A 21,247-nucleotide genomic window follows, 5' to 3' on the forward strand; every position below is an offset into this window, starting at 1 on the left:
AGGTGTGTGTGTGTGTGTGTGTGTGTGTGTGTGTGTGTGTGTGTGTGTGTGTGTGTGTCTGCGTGTGTGTGTTTCTGCTTGTGTGTGTGTGTGTTTTCAAAACACCAAGTTTTAAAGAAAAGAGGCTTTTTCCTTTTACTTGTTCCATTGACAGACCCCATTTGTCTTGAACAAAAATGCTTCCTATCATTTCAACACACTCACAGACCATTCGACCACAAGTCTCATTTCACTCACTCTTCTCCTGAGCTCCGTTACTCCCTTTAAAGTAATAAAGCTCTAATATTTTCCCGTTTGGCTCAAAGCTCATTGACATGGAGCATTCAGGTGGAAAACACCCAGAGCAGGGCAGCTATAACTATTGAGGCTGCTTTAAATGTTCAAATTGGCCAAGTGTAGGTTACAAGGGGAAACATGTCAATGTTCAGGTGAACAGCCAGAAACATTGAGCTGGAGGTGGGGACAGCACATTGGCTTTGTGCTTAGCACTGCTACCTCACAGCACCAGGGACCTGGATTCAAATCCGCCCTTGGGCGACTGTCTGTGTGAATTTGCACATTCTCCCCATGTCTGCGTCAGTTTACTCTGAGTGCTCCAGTTTTCTCCCATAGTCCAAAGATATGCAGGTTAGATGGATCATCCATGGGAGATGCAGGGTTACAGGGGTGGGGGGAGGATGCTCTGCAGAGGTTCAGTGCAGACTTGATGGGCTGAATGGCCTGCCTCCACACTGCAGGGATTCTATTAATTCACAGCAATCCCCACTTCCACTACCCCGCCTCAGCTTGAGAATGAAGGCAGGAGCCCCTTTAAGTAGTTACCATGACAGCAGCACCATGTCCACTGCCTGACTATCTCTGATTCCTGCCTCTCCCTGCCCCAGAAACAGGCCACAGTGCTGACGCTGTGACATTTCACCCTGAAGTGTTTACAATGACCAGCTTCCTGGAGGGTGTGCTATCACACGCAGGTTTCCTTTAAGGCCAGGCATTTTCCATCTTAGATAACATTCTGCCTCCAAAAAAAACTGCGAGAAAGATACTCTAATGGGGTTTTTAAACAAAAAAACATTCTTCCCTTTCCCCTCTTGCCTCACATTTTGCCTTTTTACTCACTGCGGCAGTTTTTGGCAACAACTGCATCACCGAAAAACCCCTCCGCACACTGTTCGCACCACCTTCCTGCTGTGTTCCCGATACATTTCAGACATTCTCCTGTCACAGGGTCACATTTTCCTGGCACTGACACCTCAACGTTGCCGTTACAGTCACACGGCACACAGAACTCTCCGGGTGTTGTTGGATTTCCATAGTAACCATCAGCGCACCTGTAGAAAGAGAATTTACAAATGAGTTTCACAACCCTTTGTGATTGGATATGGTTCAGCATGACCTTTGTAGAATCTCTTACAAGGTTGAGGCCAGAAGGTCATCATATTGGCGTTCGTCCATTAAAACCCACTGGTGAACCAATTATAAAACTTCAAACTAAAACTGCAAAGGTAGTTTTTGTTCAATCATCTGCAATTGTTCCTGAATTAAGCATTTGGAATTGGAACATCTAATTGGGGTGGCACGATGGCTCAGTGGTTAGCACTGTTGCCTCACAGTGCCAGGGATCCAGGTTCGATTCCAGCCTTGGGTGACTGTCTGTGTGGGTTTCCTCCGGGTGCCCTGACTTCTTCCCACAGTCCAAAGATGTGCAGGTTGGGTGGACAGGCCATGCTAAATTGCTCATGGTGTCCAGGGATGTGTAGGTCAGGTGGATTATCCATGGGAGATGCAGGGTTACAGGGATTGGGTGGGCTGCTCTTCAGAGGGTCAATGTGGACTTGATGGGCAAAATGGTCTGCTCCCACACTATAGGGATTCTATGGATTTTAGTGAAGGGCACAAATTATTGATTATATTTTAAATCAGCAGTTAACTTGCAAGTGTCAGATCATTACTGAGCCTTTACCCCAGGGCTTGAGCACAGAAATCGAAGCTGACACTCAATTGTGGGGCTGAGGGTATGCTGCACTGTTGGAGGTGCTGTTTCTCAGGTGACACATTAACCAAGGGTGCATCTGCATGTTCAAGTTAAAAACCCTGTGGCACTATTTCTAGAACCCTGGTCAATATTCATCCCTCAACTAAAGGTGAAAAAACACAATTTATATGGTCATTGTCACATTGCTATTTGGGGGAGTTTGGGGTGTTCAAATTAGTTCCCATTACAATAGTAACCACACTTCAAAAGGTACTTCAATGGCTGTAAAAATGCTTTGAGAGATCTGGTGGTGTCCAAATATCGATGCAAGTCTTAGATCTTCACAGGAAAGATATCCCTGATGACAGGAGAGTCCAGGAATCAGGGTCACAGTCTAAGGATATAGGGTGGGCCGTTTAGGACTGAGATAAGGAGAAATTTCTTCACCCAGAGAGCAGTGAGCCTGTGGAATTCACCACTACAGAAAGCTGCTGAGGTCAAAATATTGCATCGTTATAAGAAGGAGTTAGATATAATTCTTAGGACTAAAGGGATCACAGGGCATTGAGTTGGATGATTGACCATGATAACAATTGACAGAGCAAGCTTCAAGGGCTGAATGGCCTACTCTTGATCCTATTTTCTATGCTTCCTCTCCTGGACTAGTTGGACCGAAGGGTCTGTTTCCATGCCACACGACTCGGACTCCATCTGCTGTAAACTGGTCTTTGATGGAAACAATTATCCTCAAAAACACTCTTGGAGGGATTTCACGTCTGGTTTTACAGGAGCTGTGGTCTCATTCTCAGGGAGGTGAATGTAGGGCAAATGGTAACAAGGACAAGGGGGTAGCTCTAAGTGGGCCCCCACTTTCCCTCCTGATGTCCAATCCCTTGATCAGGCATTGACTGTCTTTGAGAGACTCCTCCACCATTCCGCTTCCTCAGCCCTTTCCTCTCCGCCCCCGGAAGGGAAGGGTAGGTGGGTACGAAGACGCCAATCGCACCGTTTTAACTTCACGACAAGTTGTACTGTAACAGGCACGACTGCAGCTGGATTAATGCCAATGGCGGAGGTGGTGAACTTTTAAGTGGCCACTTTTCAGTGACTTAAGTCCTCCAATTTGCACCAGGGTTGGGAGGTCAGCCCTAGGCCTCCCCACCTAGAACATCAATTTGGCAGGATTCAGCTACATCAGAACAATGCTGTAATCCATGCCCCTCCTACCCCTGAGCTCACCAATCAGAAAGAGAAGGTGTTTTCACCCTTTAATTGAAAACGATTAAGCAACATTCCATCGTTTTTAATCAATTACCTTTCACATCTGGTCCCTGCATAGCCTGGCTGGCATTGGTCACAAATGATGCTTCCTGTTTTGTTTAAGTAGCAGGTGGGGCTGAAGCTAGAGAAATAACGAACAACATGAGAATAGTGCACTCTAATGCGATCAAACAGGTTGCTTGGCAACTTGCAAATTGCCAATGGCAGCCAGTATGAGCGCCAGAGATTCCCAATCAGTTAGTGCCACTAAAAGCAAAATCCCACTAAAAGCAAAATACAGCAGATGCTGGGATTCCTGGAACATGCCAAACAGACTCAGTAGGTCTGGCAGCCTTTGTGGAGAGAGAAAAACAGAGTTAATGTTTTGAATCTGATATGTCTCTTCTTCAGAACTGGACCTGAAACATTAGCTCTTGCCTCTCTCTCTCTCCACAGATGCTGCCAGACCTGCTGAGTTTCTCCATTACTTGATTTTTAGTGAAGCTTCTAGAATCACTAATCATAGCTGCAGGACTCCAACACATGCGTTACCGCAACAAATCAAACTCCATCAGTGAACTATAACATAGCTTTACTTCAATCACGATATTAAATCAGATGGTAAAAATGTTCTGCTCTTTTAATTAACAAATGGTAGTTAGGTTTAAATAAATTGTCTATTCTGAATGATTATTCCAGCTTACTATCACTTCTATCATTCCCAAAGGGTGCCAAGCCTAGTGCCAAAACTGGGAGTTTATTTTCAATAAACATTATCATTTTATTGATGCGCTAAGTATCCAAATGACAACCGAACCTAAAGCATCTGCTTCCATAACCAATAATTTCACATAAAAATCTTGGCTTTCAGTATGGTGCCTACATTTGCAGACTGGACAATGGTTTAAGCGTATCGCAATACTTTACAGCCAGCTTAGAGAACATCGTGTAATTTATTCTACATTGTGAAATGTCATTATGCCTCTGCGGGACATCATGTGCTATGCATCATACTTTCAAGCACATAAAATGCTCGTGCAGAAAGGATCTTCTAATTGTCAATTTTGGTGCGAATTTTCTCTTTATTACCACAATTAGAGTTACTAAGGCAACAGTGTTTATTAACCTTCCTTGCAATACAGAGCACAGTAGGCTTACTTGTTAGAGGAAATGTTCAGTGGGCAAGCACATGGCTGACAATCCTCACTCGTCCCTCTGCTGGGATCACCATATAATCCAAGGATGCACTGGTCACAATTGTGTCCGATTGTGTTGTGCTGACAGCTCTGGTAATAAGTGGAAAAGGAGCAGACTTGCAATTATAAGTCACTAAATCAGGACATCCAAAAGTGTTTTAAGGCCAGTAAAATAGTTCAGGAGTGTGCCCCTTTTGTATTGTAGAGGCAGCCAAATACGCACACAGCAAGCCCATATGAAAAGCAATGTGTCAAAGGCCCGACAAATGCCATAAAAGAAACAAAAGCAGAAATTGCTGGAAAAGTTTAGCAGGTCTGGCAACATCTGTAGAGGGAAATCAGAGTTAACGTTTCGGGTTGAGTGATCCTTAAATAGAACCGAGGAACAGGTTCTCAGAAGAGTCACTCGACCCGAAACATTAACTCTGATTTCTCTCCACAGATGCTGCCAGACCTGCTGAGCTTTTCCAGCAATTTCTGGTTTCCTTTCTGACTTACAGCATCTGCAGTTCTTTCGGTTTTTAATTGCCATGAAAGACCTTCCCATAAGTTCCTGTTTGTTGGTACCATCCTTATTTAAGCAGAATTTTACAAGGAAATATGAAATTGTGCAAGAACCGATTGCAGTGTGACATGAGGTTCTGCTTTATTAGGATTTCATCTTATATCTGCCTGTACATTAGATACATCGTAGTCCCTTGAACTTACCAAGCAAGTGCCGTTAGTGTCACATTCTGTGGTATGGCCATTGCATTCACACTGTTGGCAGATTCCTCCAAATAATATTCCATCGACACGATAAAAACCTGGGGCACAAGACTGTTGAAAAGAATAACTGAGTACAAAACTCCCATTGTGAAGCATTTCTGTTGGCTCTCAACATTCCAACATTCTCCACTGTAATTTATAGCATACTGCAGCAGATTCCTTCGTTTTGTTCTGAAGTGGTTCAGGTGTAATGTTAGCAATTCCCCATGTGCACGTTGATGGTTAAAGTGTGGGTCGGGGATACCTACTTGCATAGATCATAAAAGAACTGAGAATTACACCAAAAAATGTCTGTCAAATATCTGGAAAGACACAGTGCTATGTTTGGAAGTCACGACTAAATTAATAGTGTGAGGAATAGTGTAGAAACTTGTTTAAAATTCCACAATCTTGCTCTTTGGGCTACATTTTATTTCAGATGCATACTCGGGAGGTGATGAGTGCAGAGGACACACTGTACATGAGGTGGCATCAGTGAGAGGCCCCAGTCATCTTCAGGGTCCACAGGGTACTTTGGCCAAGAGATGTACTGGGGCTCTTCCACGGGAGGTATAAAGCATGGAGGGACTTGCAGCAGATGGACACATTCCTGCTTCTCCGTGCACTTCCAAAAATGGGACATGCTGGTATAATTTTTTTTTTCCTGTTTATCAGAGTGACCTGCAGCTAATCCTTCAACAGGCCTGGAACTGCTAAAGGGAAAGCAGGATACTGTGGGTGCTGGAAATCTGAAATGGAAGCAGCAAATCCTGGAAGGTCCTGGCTCGCCGTGCCTGCGTAGAGAATCAACATTTCAGCTCCATGTCCTTGTGTCCAAACTTGGAAAGGTGGAGATGCAATAAAATTTGAGCAAGGGGGGAGATGGGACAAGTAACAAAAGGAAGATCTGTGATGGGCTGGATGGCAGAAGACACTGAAAGACAAAAGAGTTAGTCTTCCAGCACCAAAGAGAATGGAGATGGATTATGGTCATGTAGCCAAACCACTACATAGCTGATGCTTGAGCTTAATGTGTAGAAGCAGAGCTTAAGTTGGTCAGGGATGTTACTACCCACCTCTGGAGCAGGTAAGACTTGAACCTGTATCTCTTGACTCGGATCTACAAGGTTTGTGGATGGCAGCTTGTTAGGTCAAATGGTGAGCGCGTGATGCTAATAAAGTCGAGGTACAGTCCTGGCCGAAGTCACATCTTTCCAAGCATGCTCCTGCTCGGTTATACCAAGCAGCAAGGGCAGGAAACAGACCGAACATTATTGATCATCGCTGGCATACAGGGTCACAGGGACAGTGTGGATAAAAGCAACTGAAACGTTCAATCAGTCACGATCATATTAAATAGTGGGTAGGCTTGGCAGGCTGAATGGCCTGTTCCTTTGCCAGTGAGGCGTGGCGAATAAAGAAACAAAAGATGTGCCAAGTGTGCTACTGTTTGAAAGTGAAAATAAGAGAAACTCAGGAATGTGCACAGAAAGGGAAACAAAACTGGGGACAGAAATTACAATCACAAATCGGCAGACAAATCACTGAAACTATTTTAAATGTGCAAATTTGCATGACTGAATTGACAAACTGAATACAAACGGGGCATCTCATGACATGCCCAATTTGTTGATCTCTTTCCTTCAGCCTTTACCTCTAACAGCGTTTATTGTGAATGTTCCTGGAAGTGTGAGCTGCCGACAGCGAGGTAAGGGCAATGGGATATGTGACAAACATGACAAACAATGGGACCAACAGGTATCTCCTAATGAGTGTTAAGAATTGAGAAATAAACTGAGGAAAGACTAGATGTATGAACGCATGGAGTATGGTTAACTGATTGCCTTGTGCAATTACGAAGTTGAGGCGATAACCGTGGAGTTGGCTTAAGGAAGGGCCGATCTGGGTGTTAAACATTGGTGGTTACAAGCGGTTCAGAAAAGATGGGAAAGGAGGGAAAAAAGGAGCAGAAGAAGTGGTATTGTTTGTTGAAGGAGAGCATTGCAATATGGAGAAAAATGATGCTTCAGAGGACTCAAGGACTGAATCGATTTGATTACAGCTAAGGAATAAGAAGTGTGCAATTACATTTCTCGACATAATCTATGGACCACCTGCTTGTGGGAATGAAACAAATCTGCAAGGAAATTACATTGAAATCTAAACATCACAGATTAGTTATAAAGAGGACTTTAGTTACAGATATATCAACTGGGGATATGGTACTGTAAGGGTAGTGAGCATTAAGCATTCTTCAGTTGTGTTCAGCAAATTTCCTACAACAGTAGTGTCCAATCCAACTAGAAATGAGTCACTTTTAGACCTGGTTCTTGGGAATGAGGTTGGCCAAGTAGATCAAATGACAGTGGGGAAACACTTACAGGATAGTGATCATTGTATTAGATGGTGTGAGATGATAGTTTAAAAAAAAAGGCAACATTGGTCAATTCTGAGAAAGAATAATCAACTGGCGCAGGGTGGAGTTGGGGAAAGAAGAGAGCTGGTCTGGACAGACAGGAACTAAAGGTTAGCAGGACAAACAGTAGCTGAACAAGGGGCCACCTTTGAACAGATGGTTTAGGTTCAGTCAAAGCATATTGCCACAAAAGGGAAAGATGGGACAAACAGTCCAGAGCTCCCCGAATGACAAAGCAGGTAGAAATTAAGTTAAAGGGTGCTCTGACAAGTGTCAGGTAATATATATAGTTGTGAACCAAGCTGGGTATAGAAGAGAGGTGGGATAATAAGAAGCAAAGAGGGATTATAAAATAAAACTGCCCACTACAGGATATCCCAAAGTCTTCTATAAGCACGACAACAGTAAAAGGAGGAATAAAGGGATTTACATTTCAAGGCAAGAGACATGGCTATAAGTGAATACTTTGCATCTGTCTTACTTATGAGGCAGATACTGATGATGGCAGGGGAGAATCTCAGTCCTGTGGTAATGCAGAGGGGACATTGGCTAAGCAGTTGGTACTTACATTGCTAAGACACCAGGAGTAGATGAGATACATCTGAGGATATTGAAGGAAGTGAGAGTGGCAATTCTAATCTTCTCTGGATTTAGGGATGGTGCCAGAGGATTGGAAAATTGCAAATCAGACCAGGAACTACAGATGAATAAGATTAACTTTGATGGTGGGGTGCGATGATTGGTGGGGCACGATGATAGACAGGGCGAAATGACGAATTTAAATCAGTAGGGTCATTAGCTCAGAACCGGGCAAGGGAATTTAACACAAATGTTTGAACTTTTTTTCAAAAAGTGAAAGATTATTGTAACTGGATGACAAACTAATACTAAAAATTGGGTAAAGTCAGGACTAGAAATGTATAGACAAAAGAAATAGGGGTTGAGAAGGATTTTCATGCAAGGAGTTATTTGAATAAGGAATGTTTTAAAGTACCTGACCTATGAAGCTAAATCTATCAGAGAATCATAGATAGCTATAGTCCCTACTCTTTCTTCCAAAGTCCAGCAATCTTTTATCTAATTCCATTTGCAAAGTTATAACCAGTTCTACTTCTGTCACACTCTGTGACTATATCGTGGAAAGGATGATAAACACACAGAAGAAAATGAAGGAAGAAAATTAACAAAGTACATAGATCAGTGACAACACATTTAATGAGGTCTGTTTTGGCAAGTCACTTCATCTGACAAAGGGGCAGCACTCCGAGAAGTTGTGATTTCAAATAAACCTGTTGGACTACAACCTGGTGTCGTGTGATTTCTGACTTCAAATAATATAGAAGTGCATGTCATTCTGAGTTGTTCAGGATAAATCTCTGAATATTTTAAGATCTACAATGCTCATAGTTTAGTTACTGATAATCTACTGTGCTCAGGGAGCATGAGTAGCTCTAAAAAAAGACAATGAAGCCTAAATACGACCACATTCACAAAAGTTGTCTGCAGCAAGAACGCTAACTTTCCTTTAATATCCTCCACCTACCACTAAGCACATTGGTAAAGGATACAAACAGAGGACGAGAGTTTTCTGTATTACCTCACAGGAGATGCCAGAGTAGTCTGCTGGGCATTCACAGTGTTCAACATCGACTGCAGGAAGAATGTCGATGGCATTGGGGTTTGCAACATCCAACGTGACTGAACTCAGCCTGAAAGTACAACATACCATTTTACAAAGTGAGGTGGATCAATGATTGGTTTTCAGGGCACATATAACCATTGCCCACTTGCACTTGAGAGGAAAAATAAAGAATTAAATAGAAAATGCATCCTGCATTGGAAGCTGAACCACACACCTGTAAAATAATTCTGACTGCATTCCATTGGGATAAAACGAATATTAAACATACCCTGCAAGTGACCCTCTGCTGCTGCACTGTGAGACCTATGTCAAAACGTGAAGCTGGGTCACACTTCAATAGTCACCTATAGAAACATAGGAGCAAGAGTAAGCCATTTAGCCCACTGAGCTCACTTTGCCATTCAACATGATTATGGCTGATCTTCCATCTCAACTCAATCTTTATCCATACCTCTGGTGCCTTCAGTACCACAAAACTACTTTCTTCTTAAATATATTCAGTGACTGGCCTCCAATGTCTTATGTGATAGAAAATTTCACAGGGTCACCACCCTCTGAGTGAAGAAGTTTCTCGTCTTCGTCCAAAATGGTCTATGCTTTAGTCTGAGACTGTGACCTCTTCTTCTCGTCCCTCAGCCAAGGGGAGCATCCTTCCTGCATAGGGTCTGTCCAGCTCCGTTAGAATTCTATATGAAACAATGAAATCCTGTCTCATTCTTCTAAACTTCAGTGAATACAGTGGGAATCTCTCCTCATTCCAGGAATCATTCCAGTGAACTTTTGCTGTGCTTGCAATTTGTTAAATACTATCCTATTTTACATAACAAGATCAAAAGTGCATACAATGCTCCAGGAGTCATCAAACCAAGGCCCTGTACAGCTGCTGTAGAACTTCCTCAGACCTGTACTAAAAGCCCCTTGCAATGAAGGCTGCAGACCATTTGCCTTCCTAACTACTTGCTGGACCTACATGCAGGCTCACAATGACTGGTGTACAAGGAGATCTAGGTCCCTTTGTACATCTACATGTCCCAATCCACTCCATTTAAACAATACTTTGCCATTCTCAGTTTTTTGGTTTAAGCGCAGATATACAGATTTATAACTGGTGCACATCATCCATATCTACAGCTTTAGACAAAAAGAAATGATGGTGATTATCTAAATCACTGCAAATAAACTATTCATTTCTCCCCACCCCTGTCCCATCCCACTCCTTTTGAGTCTAGTTGCTAGACTACTGGACAGTTTCTACTTCCCCATTACACTGACAGTCAGGTTTGATAACTCCATTAGAATCTAGTGGCTAAAGTATTGACAGTTTCTACTTCCCCATTACACTGATGGCCAGGTTTGGTGACTGAATCGGTAATAGGCTCAAACTCTCATACTTCCAAAATTCTGACCTACTGCACACAGGGCCATCAAACATGGCCAATGTCAGGAATGGTGAGAGACCTACTGGGATATTGGCTCCTGGATTTGGGAAAGGGACAGAGAGGGAAATGAATGCCAAGGGACAGAATTTATGGCAATGGCTAGGGAAAGAAAATAATGATTAACAATTCACAGGGGTGGATGGGAGAACATCAGAAAAAGGCTAGAATGTATGGCGAGTGTGGGGATTGTAGCCAGAGGGTCCGGGTGCATAGTGAGAACTGACAACATGGAAAGGGCAAAGGGGCAAAATGTATGAGAAGACAGAAACAGATTGGAGTGGTTTTGGAATGAAAAGCAAGCAGATAACCGTCAAGGGTAGAAAGAAGGAAACAGAAGTTACGAATGATACTTTATAGTAGAGAAAGATGGAAAGTGTCCCTATGAACTGAGAGTGGGTAGTGTGAAAGACAGGGTCTGGATAAACTGAGGAAACAGGAGAATTAAAAACTGAGTGAATAAAATCGCAGCGTTTCCACCCTCCATCTGAGAAGCTGGTAATAGATCCTGTACTGGAGAAATGATTGCTTCTTCAATGTTGTGTCATGCTGAGCTATTTCAGAAGTCATTAAGAGTTATAGTTTGGGATTATGCCTCGTGTAGACTAAATGGAGAAGAAATGAGAGCTTTAATAAACCAGTTAGTTTTTCACAATAATATGGCAGCTGCCATAAACATTTTTCCTTGTGTAATCCCTCAAGCAAGCTGATTGATTGAACTGATTTTCACAAGGTACTATGCTGGGATTTGATCTCACAGCCTCTGGTTGCAACTTAAAATACTACAGGCACTGCATTACACTGAAGTATGGTTTCAAATACAACTTGATACTTTGAAGATAGCATTGCTTTTGACAATTTTTCAACGAATTGTTCAACAACCCTCGGTTCCCCTGGCATAATAACTATTTGTTACATATCAGTCAAATCTCAAAAATTTGAATTTTTTGAATGCTATTTCACAGAAAAATTTGGAGAAAAATAATGATATTTAAAATTGTTCAGATTTTAAATAAATTTTTTCAAATAAATTGAAAAGGACATAGCTACAACAGGCAATGAAACTATTGAGATAAGATTTGATGTTGTTTCCCCACAGGCGAAATTATAAAAATAAATTGGGATGTTTCGTTCCCTTACACTTTGTGTGGGAAAGATCCTGTTTATTTTCTGGCTGTGATTAAAGGGAGATTAAAATAAAAATAGAAGCTAGCTGTTAGTCAAGTCCAGCGAAACTGTTGCAGGCAGTGATTTTGTGAAATCTGAAGCTGCAAGAACATGATCAGAAGGGACCAACAGGAGCTGGTTAGAAACTGTTTGATTTACATCAAGCAGAATGGACCATTGATATGGAACATAAGGCATGGTTATTATCTTTTATAATTTTTCAAATTGTAATTGTTGCTGTCCACATACACTTGCCATGAAGTAGACCTGCATCAATCAACATCTCACATACCACTTTGTCTTTGAAGTTTGAAAGGGCATGATCGCCCGGCTTAAATCACGAGGATCATTGCAGCCTTGACTATATGAAGTCACACCTAGATGTTTGCTGTCTGGTATGCTTCTACATGCAAGACCGCCTGACACAGCTTACTTGTGTGCCTTACACTTTCATCTCTGAAATAACAAGGAAGGCAAGGCTCTGAACCTGTAACAATTCTCATCCCACTCCTTTTGACACTATGTCATCTTTTTTCCTTTATTCTTTCATGGAATGTGGCATTCTCAGGTAAGACTAGCATTTCTTGCCCATCCCCAATTGCCCTTGAACTGAATGGTTTGCTGGGGCCATGTCAGGGGGCAGTTAAGAGTCAGCCACATTGCTGTGGGCCTGAAGTCACATGTAAGCCAGACCTGGTAAGGATGGCAGATTTCCTTCTATAAAAGAACATCAGTGAACCCAATGGATCTTTGGAACAATCAACGATAGTAGTCATGGTAAAACATGAGTGGGCTTAGCTTCTAATGCCAGATTTGCTTCTAAAATGTAAACTCCACCAGCTGTTATGGTGGGATTTGAACTAGTCTTTCTGGTATTTCTTTACACGAGTTGAACGTGCACACTCACCTGTACACAAACTGTTTGGCAATGTTGTATGTGGCTCTGATCTGCAACCGTGTTACATTTACTAGAACAGTCATGAGTCGATCTCGGTCGATGGCATTATTTGTATTAAGGTCCACAAAGTTATCGGGTAAGAGTTGAACTGAAACCAATTGTTCTTCATATGGTTGGAGCCGGAGGCCTTCAGACCCTGTACTCAGTGTTCGCCCATTGCCCTAAACAAGCAAAATGTACAAAATATCATCTTTCAAAATGAATGAGAGCATTTTGTTCTTTTGGGGAATCCCTGGCTGAAGGCAGTTCTGATCCACATCCTTCACCATGCATAGGGGCTAAAAAGATGGATTCCCAATCCACTCCAGTTCAAACAGGGATCTAACAGTGTATTGTTGGCACCAGTCAGATCCATACTGTCGATCCAGTCAACTGAACCAACTCCCTCCATAAAGGAGCCCAAGTTACTGTGGCAAACACAACTTTTACAAGCTTAAAAATAAAACGAAGAACCGCAGATGCTGGAAATCAAAACAGAAACATAAACTCAGGAGGTCTGGCAGCATCTGTGGAGAGAACGCAGAGATAACATTTAGGGTTCAGTGACCCTTCATCAGAACTTTAACAAGCATGTTGTAGTCTGAGGTTTTGGACAGTGATGGTAATGCTCCAATATGCTTTTCGTCAAATGGTGAATCAAGAATCTCTCCCACTCTTACCTTCAGCTATTCGATTGTTCTTGTAATGAAGGACCTTCTTTGGCCATCAAGTCCTGAAGTGGGGTCTTAACGCTGAGTTTCAGGGCAAGCTATTCAGGGATTCTATCCTTTCACCACAACACTACTGTACAATACTGTACCTAAATTAAACAGACCCTCAAACAGGCATGTTTCAGCACATTCTTGATAGGTGGAGAATGTGACAGTTATCCTGCATACACCAAAAGCCCATAAGCAGCATGCAGTTGACTGAACAGCTAATTTATCCTTAACATTACAGTGTGAAGAAACAATATTGGACCAGAGATTAGAAGAAATAGCTTAATGGGATCTTTTGCATTGATATGAACCACCAGTGCATACAGTTGAATGCATCTTCAAGAAAGATGGCAGCTCTGACAACGCAACCCTTCCTTAATATTGCAATAAAGCATAAAAGGCTAGATGAAGTATGCAAGGTTATAATGAAAAATGAACAACGACTGTTTGAGCTGGAGGTGAGAGTTAGCCTTACCAAACGTTCAAAAAAAAAGAAAAGGCTCACATCTTTTACAACATAGCCTGCCAATCAAATCTGTAATGGCAACTTCACATAGATACAATGATGATGCTGAATTTCAATGTTTTTGTGCCACCGGATGAATACTTATCCCTCCTTGTGAACTGAAACTAATATGTCAGGGTGAGTATATGAGGTACTTTAATGTTAGCAAATGAAGCAAAATCTGCCCCTGGAAGAAATGCAGAAGTTGGCTAAATGGTGTCTGATTAAATGTTATTCTTTATCCTTCTCCATCTTCAATCAATGCCAATTGGATAAAATTACAACCTTCTCAATTATTATCAGTAAGATGTCAGCACCCAAATTTAGGAGAACATTGATGAAACATGCTGCTGCAGATTTTTGCCTTCCACTCATCAGCACAGATAGAAGAATACCACACTTCAAAGGGAACAACAATTTCTTCAGCATGAGAAAAAAGGGTGCTGATTGGTTCGCAACTGGACTTTTCCCCATGTAGCAAAATTGGTGTTCCCTTTCAAATGTGGTATTCTTGTATGCAGCCTCATGAGTGAAAGACAAAAAGCTTCAAAAGCAAATCCTCTTTTCATCAACACTCTAGGAACTGACTAACTTCTTTCAGTATAACATGTCCTTCCGAACAAAAAGGAAAGGGCAGTAACAAGGAATAAGGCAGGGGGAGACAAATCAGCAGTGCCAACAGTTCAGCAAAAGAGGAATTATTTCTCAATCAACCTTACCACAGGACAAATTGAGAGCGATTGAAAGCAAAGCTGGTGCTATTGTGTCTTCTACAGTCACCTGAAGAATGATCATAAAGAGATCTTATTGAACAACAGCATCTCTGATCCTGGGACAAAAGCTCCTTATACACGTCCCATGCTAGGAATTGTTGGCCATGAGAAGTGCCATCATGACATGACTAGACAGGTTGATTACTGACCAGTAAATCCTTGCAATAAGTCAGTGGGAGAATCTCCTGGTCAGACAAGATTGATATGGAGTGGAACCTGTCAAAGTCTAGCTTCTGGTAACCTGTTTCAGGAATAAATATCTATGGAAGCTCTTATGCCTGGTGCAATGCCAAGCATGGGAAGAGAGAAGAAAGTAGCAAAATAACAAATCAGAGCTTCAGTTTAATAATTTATCCAAAGGATAGTGTGTTGGACAATACAGAATCTGCTCAATATTGTAATGCAGTGTCAGTATGGGTTATACACTGAATTCTTAATATGGGAGCTTGATCCCTTACGTCTCTAACTCAGAAACATACATCATGGAAAAATGAGCATGTGTAAGTGGCTACAATGAAAATAATTAAATTTTGTATTTGGGTGACAAATCAAATTGCTTTCCTTGTTAATGTCATCATTTGAACCTCTTGATGAGACTGTGCTCTTGTAATTACTCCTGCTTAGCCAGCATGCTCGGCGTAATTGAATCATGGACTTCAGTTCAATAAATCGCAAGAGGGAATTTAATCAATTTACAGCAATGAATCCCAGAGATTAGATTACAAACTTGCAACTCACCAATGTTTGTGTTATTTTGCTAATTCTGGTGTTTAGGCAGTTTTTTTTCGTGTCCCTGCCAGCTATCAGTACGCTGCAAGTATTTGACGCTCACTAATGTTTACGAAAGGACATTAAAGCCTTCCAGCATCAACAAAGGGGCTTTAATGAGATTCACCAGATGAGAGTTTACCAGGATTAAGTAGGCTTTTAGTGTAAATGATTAACTGTGTAAATCCTACGGGTTCACTTTTACTTAATAGCATAATTCTGTATATGAATTACTGTGACAATAAAAATGATACTTCAAACTGTATCCAATTTACTTTCTGCATGTGGTACTGCTTTACAGTGTATCAATATAAATCTTCTGGGGAAGTCATGTAGTCATGTGTGGCTCAGATCCCTGGGGTTACATTACAGCCTTATCGCCAACTCATGCTACCTCTCTACTCTGAACCACCCTTTAATTGTATGCTGCCTATAATAATTTGTGCCCGAAGAGAATGTGCGCAGTGTGAATAGACCTCTAGCCTCACGGTTGTCTCACTCTGCAATCAGGCCTAGATCCTTCTTCAGAAATGGGGCCATTTCTGAAGAAGGGTCCAGACCCGAAATGTCAGCTTTCCTGCTCCTCTGATGCTGCTTGGCCTGCTGTGTTCATCCAGCTCTACACCTTGTTATCTCAGATTCTCCAGCATCGGCAGTTCCTACTATCTCTCACTCTGCAATCAGTTCCCTTCAGTTTGTACCAGTTTGTAATTGTTTCCAGCATCCTTACCTCAATGATGACATCAATATTGGTGATCACCTCATTATCAGCGCTTTCCATTGGAAAATCATATAACACAGAGAACTTCAGGTAGCCTCCATAGGCAATCAACTGACAAGGAAAAGAAAGACAGGCTTGCATTTACATATATCACAACCTCAAGTGAAGAACTTTGGAAATGCCATCACTGTTACACTGTAGAACAAGGGAGAGATGGTGATGTAATAGTAATCTCACTGGACTAGAAATTCAGAGGTTCAGGCTAATGGTTTAGGGACCCATCTGGTTCACTCGCGTCCACTCGAAAGGAAATCTGTTGCCCACTACACGGTCTGGCCTGTATTTGACTCCAGGCCCACAGCAATGTGGTTAATTATTAACTGCCCTCTGAAATGGCCTGGGAAGACTCTCAGTGGCTCAGAACAAAATTCTGAATTCAGAAATTCAGAACAAACTGGAGACTTCCTTCAGTTAAATTCTAAAGCTCTGACTGGTTTATAGCTTTGCTGATGAGGAGGAGCCTCATGAGAAGTAATCAAGGATGAGTTAATTAGTCTCCTGACCCTGTGTGACTGAAAGTGGTCTATGCCTGATTTTCTCAGACACCATTGGCATTGAAGTAGATGAAGCCTTGCTACCAGCAGGCTTGGACCTCATTTAAATAGGATAATTATTTACATTGGATCCATCACCTTCATTTTCTAATGAATAAGTAATTTTCTAGTCTTCATGTAGCTTGAACCCTGCATACAGTTTGTGAAAATCCACACTCCTGAGGTATTGTCTGCTCAAGTGTTGGCATTTGTCTTCTGCAGATGAGACTACAAATGATGGGAAGTTATGCTTCACTTCAGTAAAGCACTGGTTATAGACTCCAATTTAGAGTGTGGCATTCACGACTGGACACTGCAGCCAGGGAGAGATGCATTGGTTTTGGAGGTCACAAAGATTCATGAGAATTATACCTGTACTAGAAGGGTTACATTTTGAGAACAGGTTGCAAGCACTAGGCTTTTAATATATATTAATCAGTGATTAAAGTGTTAACAAATATTAATTAATTTGTAAAGTAGATAAAAGAAAAACTTCACAGACATGTCCAGAACTAATGGCAGGGATTTTGTCAACTGTCTACCATTCCCAATGTGATATTAGTTAAATTCTAACTGTGAAAGCTTCTCATTAATGAAACACAGCTAGAGGTGGCCTACTATTTAGCAGTCTCCTGGTCAAACAAGGAGCCTCTACAGGATAACCACAATTTTCCAGGCCAACTCCACTGTCACTAACAAAAGAGAGCATAGAGATGGCTCAGGCATTTTTCAAAATTAAAGTTATAAACATTAAAATATCTCACCATTACATTTTTTACCATGTGCACCATCATTATTTGTGGAGACTAGCTTAGCCAGGGAGTTAAATGTATATGGTTGGTATATGCTTCAATTATGGGGATTTAGGAACATTCTCCATTGTAAGAAAAATTTATTTTGCATTCGCTCATAATTAAACGTTCATGTTAGTATTCAGCCTGAACATGTCAGTCCGTAGGACATGGCTGAACTTGGGAAGTATGCATTGCAAAGGATTCAGTCTTTAAAGGTGCATATCACCTGCGAACCCAGTATCTTGAGATTCTCATGTGCTTTATGAATTACTGAAGACTATTTTATGTTAATGAATATTCAAACGTATTACAAGTTTGAGTCCACCACAGGCCGCATGATCTTCAACATGCTGCGAATATGTTGCTGATTTAATTTCAAATCATGGTCCAAGGATCAAACTTTGCATTGTGTCTGGATAAGTCACTCCACACACCTCTTCCCTGAACTGTAGGTTCCATAAAATCCTTGGCAAGGCGGGGAGGGGAGGAAAAATTGGGCTATTCAGCTATGATGCCGGGAACCACTTTTTTACATAAAGGCTACTGAAAATCTCTAATTCAGTCTCTTAAAAACAATACTGCTGAGCTGTAACTCAATTGTAAGTTTCAAAATTAAAATTGATCGTCCTTCTGCCTCAAAAATGTAATGGTTTGAGTGCTCAGGAGGGTTATAGAGTTAGGATGGAAATCAACGATAACGTCATTAAATAGCTGGACAGGCACAAGGTGGTGGCTTTTATGTTCTTTGAAAACATCTGCTACTCTGTCCTTCCTGTGGGTCTGTTTTGACTTCCAGTGCATTGGTTGTGGCTACACAAAGTGGTGAGGTTCAGAATGACTTCATCCATTGAGGTAGCTCTGCCGATCACGGGGGGCTGAAAATGCAGGCACAATAATCCCTGACATATTCCGCTAACACCACCACTTCAGTTGAATCCATGTCTATTGAACCCGCCACGTGGTCAAGCCAGAAGAAATTTGTCCTTGGAGTTCTGATTTCACAAGGCTGCCTCCCATCAGGGAAAGGAGTTGCCAATCTGTACTGTCTGATAATATTTACCACTCGACACATGTGGCTTATGGTTGATCCGGATGTGGACGCTAGGATTTCTAAATAAAATGAGGAACAAACATCACTGTTGGACATGTGATCTCAAGCTTCAACTTTGCAGGTGTTTGCAAAGTACTGAAGAGAAATAGGGAGGGGAATGTTTAGAGAGTTTTAGCTGCTGGTGGGAGACCTGTGCTGCCTCCTCACCCAAGCCTGCTAGCACTACATGCTAATTAGGCAGTTGAGAAGGCATCACAGGACCTTCCAGGATATCAAGTGCCTGGGGTGGGAGGTGTTAGGTAGCTCTTTTGGACAATAGCACCAGCAGGGAGGTGGTAACCTGCCTAAATGACGCCTACCAGATGCCCAGCATCGCTCAGTGCCACAGACCAGAGATAAATGATGGCGCGACAAGATGGGTTTTGCAGAGCAGGGTCATGGGGAGGAGATGGCTGTGAAAAGTCGAGGAGTTGGGGGAAGAGGGAAGCTGCACCCCATATCCTAATGCTCTTAACTGGTCATTAATTCATTAATTACCCCTTAAGGGCCTCAATCAGTGGTAAAGTGGGAAGACTGTACACGACCCAGGGACTTAGTTACCTGAGGAGGAGGCACAATATGCCCAATTAAATGTCCTCTTCATCCCCAGTCCCTTGTGCCAGTATTCTTTGAAACAAGTGAGTGTTGATTCATTTCCTTGGTTACTAAATGGTGGCAGCCATTAATGAAGTAAATAGACACCTGGTGTGCGTGTTAGAATATTTTACTAAATTCAACGTATGTATGAATATCCATTCTTGAACTGTCCTTCCCGCTACAGTTATGTCCTACTTTTAATAATTGAAATTTTAATGACAGTTGTCTCATTGGCCTATCATGGCAATAATTTCAAAGTGTGTTTATTCTTTGAATTTAGAAACTAGGAATGCAAGGATAATGAATTTTTAAACTAGGTCAGTTTACCTTATTGCCCAAGTACAGTTCTGGCGCTGTCCAGTAATATAAAGCAGGCAGAGACTTTCTGGCCTCGGTGTTGTTAATGTTCACTTGTTTGGAGCCATCAAACAAATTCTGAGAAGTCTGCACCTTCTTTACACCCTGAGGGTCAGTCACTTGCCATCCATTAACATCCGTGACCTTCAAAATAAAAATGTCAGTGGCATGACATTTGTCATCGCATTACAAGTTTATAAGATTCTGCACAATACAAATATAATTAATGTCATTCATGAGCTGGTCAACAATACTGATGAAAATTAAATGAAATGATAATCTCGACCGAACTGCTGTGGTATTCCTTATTTACAAAAAGAAAGTGCTTGAATACTATACAAAATTGTGCCTTAAAGAGAAACTTGGAAAAGGTAATCATTATAATTTCTTTGGAGAAACAAATATTCAAAATTGGAAAAGGTTTGAGTCACATCTCATTCCTTCGAACATACTGCAATGTTGTTTAACGTGCAGGTATTGTTGGAGGGGGGGGGTGGGTGACCTTACTAACCTGAACATCAATATAGTAAATTAGAATAATTTTGTAGTCCCTGACTTGTTTCCTGAGACATTTGATGCAAGTGGAAGGAACATTTGATTAGCCTGACATGATTCTACTCATTAATTTCAATGCTGTGAGAAGTGTTTGAATTACACAGGAAATGCTCCAGAAGGATTCAGGCATGTCGAACATAGATCAAAAGGGATCTAGAAAAAAGGAGGAGGCACAGGCCATTCGGCCCGTTGAACCTGCCCTGCCATTCAGCATGACCATGGCTGATAATACCTGGGTCACAGTTTCTCCCTGTACCCTTTGATCCGTTAAGCCCTGAGTACTGTATCTAACTCAACTCCTTCTTGAAAATATTTCATGTTTTGGCTCTAACTGCTTTCTGTGGCAAAGAGTTCCACAGGTTCACCACTCTATGGCTGAAGAAATTTCTCGCTATCTCATCTAAATGGTCGACCCTGTATCTTCAGGCTTTGAACCCTGGCTCTCGACTCCCCGGTCATTGGGAACATACTTCCTGCACTCACCCTGTCTAGTGCTGTTAGGGTTTGTAGGTTTCTATGAGATTGCTCCTCATACTTCTAAACTCCAGTGAATACAGTCCTAACTGATCTGGTCTCTCTTGATATATCATGGTTTGCAGTTTCCTGAGAGGGGAAGGCGTATAGAGACAGCAGAATTCTTGGGTCTGCTCTGACATCTTTGATCTGATGAGAGTGGAATCTATTGGAATGTACGACTGGAAAACCCAGACTGAAAGTGATGAATGCTGGGTGCTAAGGTGCCTCCATGTACCGACACGGTATTGAAGCTTCTAAAGGATAAAACATCATAAAGCCCTCGAGCCCTCATCCCCACATACTGCCCAGGGCATATCCATGTTAACATGGTTAAGCAGGTTAGGCCTTTATTCATGAGCATTTAGAAAAATGAGGGGTGGTCTTATTGAAACACATAAGATTCGGAGGGGGTGCTGGAGAGGGTAAATGTTGAGAAAATGTTTCTATTAATGAGGGAATTTTAATCTCTGGGACACAGTTACAGGA

General features: G+C 41.8%; 1 protein-coding gene across 1 annotated transcript in view; it reads right to left on the reverse strand.

The window, feature by feature from the left end:
• lama1 (laminin, alpha 1) overlaps window positions 1–21,247 on the reverse strand; it is a 221,825-nt gene that overhangs the window by 135,135 nt on the left and 65,443 nt on the right. The window contains exons 10-17 of the mRNA XM_048596187.1: window positions 19,661–19,834; window positions 16,269–16,370; window positions 12,744–12,955; window positions 9,189–9,300; window positions 5,137–5,247; window positions 4,391–4,518; window positions 3,288–3,374; window positions 1,117–1,328 (exon numbers count right to left, since the gene is read on the reverse strand). Coding sequence (XP_048452144.1) covers window positions 1,117–1,328; window positions 3,288–3,374; window positions 4,391–4,518; window positions 5,137–5,247; window positions 9,189–9,300; window positions 12,744–12,955; window positions 16,269–16,370; window positions 19,661–19,834 — 1,138 coding nt within the window. The remainder of the gene's footprint in view (window positions 1–1,116; window positions 1,329–3,287; window positions 3,375–4,390; window positions 4,519–5,136; window positions 5,248–9,188; window positions 9,301–12,743; window positions 12,956–16,268; window positions 16,371–19,660; window positions 19,835–21,247) is intronic.

The sequence above is a fragment of the Rhincodon typus genome, chromosome 4 (assembly GCF_021869965.1).
Source record: "Rhincodon typus isolate 14 chromosome 4, sRhiTyp1.1, whole genome shotgun sequence".
In the NCBI taxonomy this organism is placed as follows: domain Eukaryota; kingdom Metazoa; phylum Chordata; class Chondrichthyes; order Orectolobiformes; family Rhincodontidae; genus Rhincodon; species Rhincodon typus.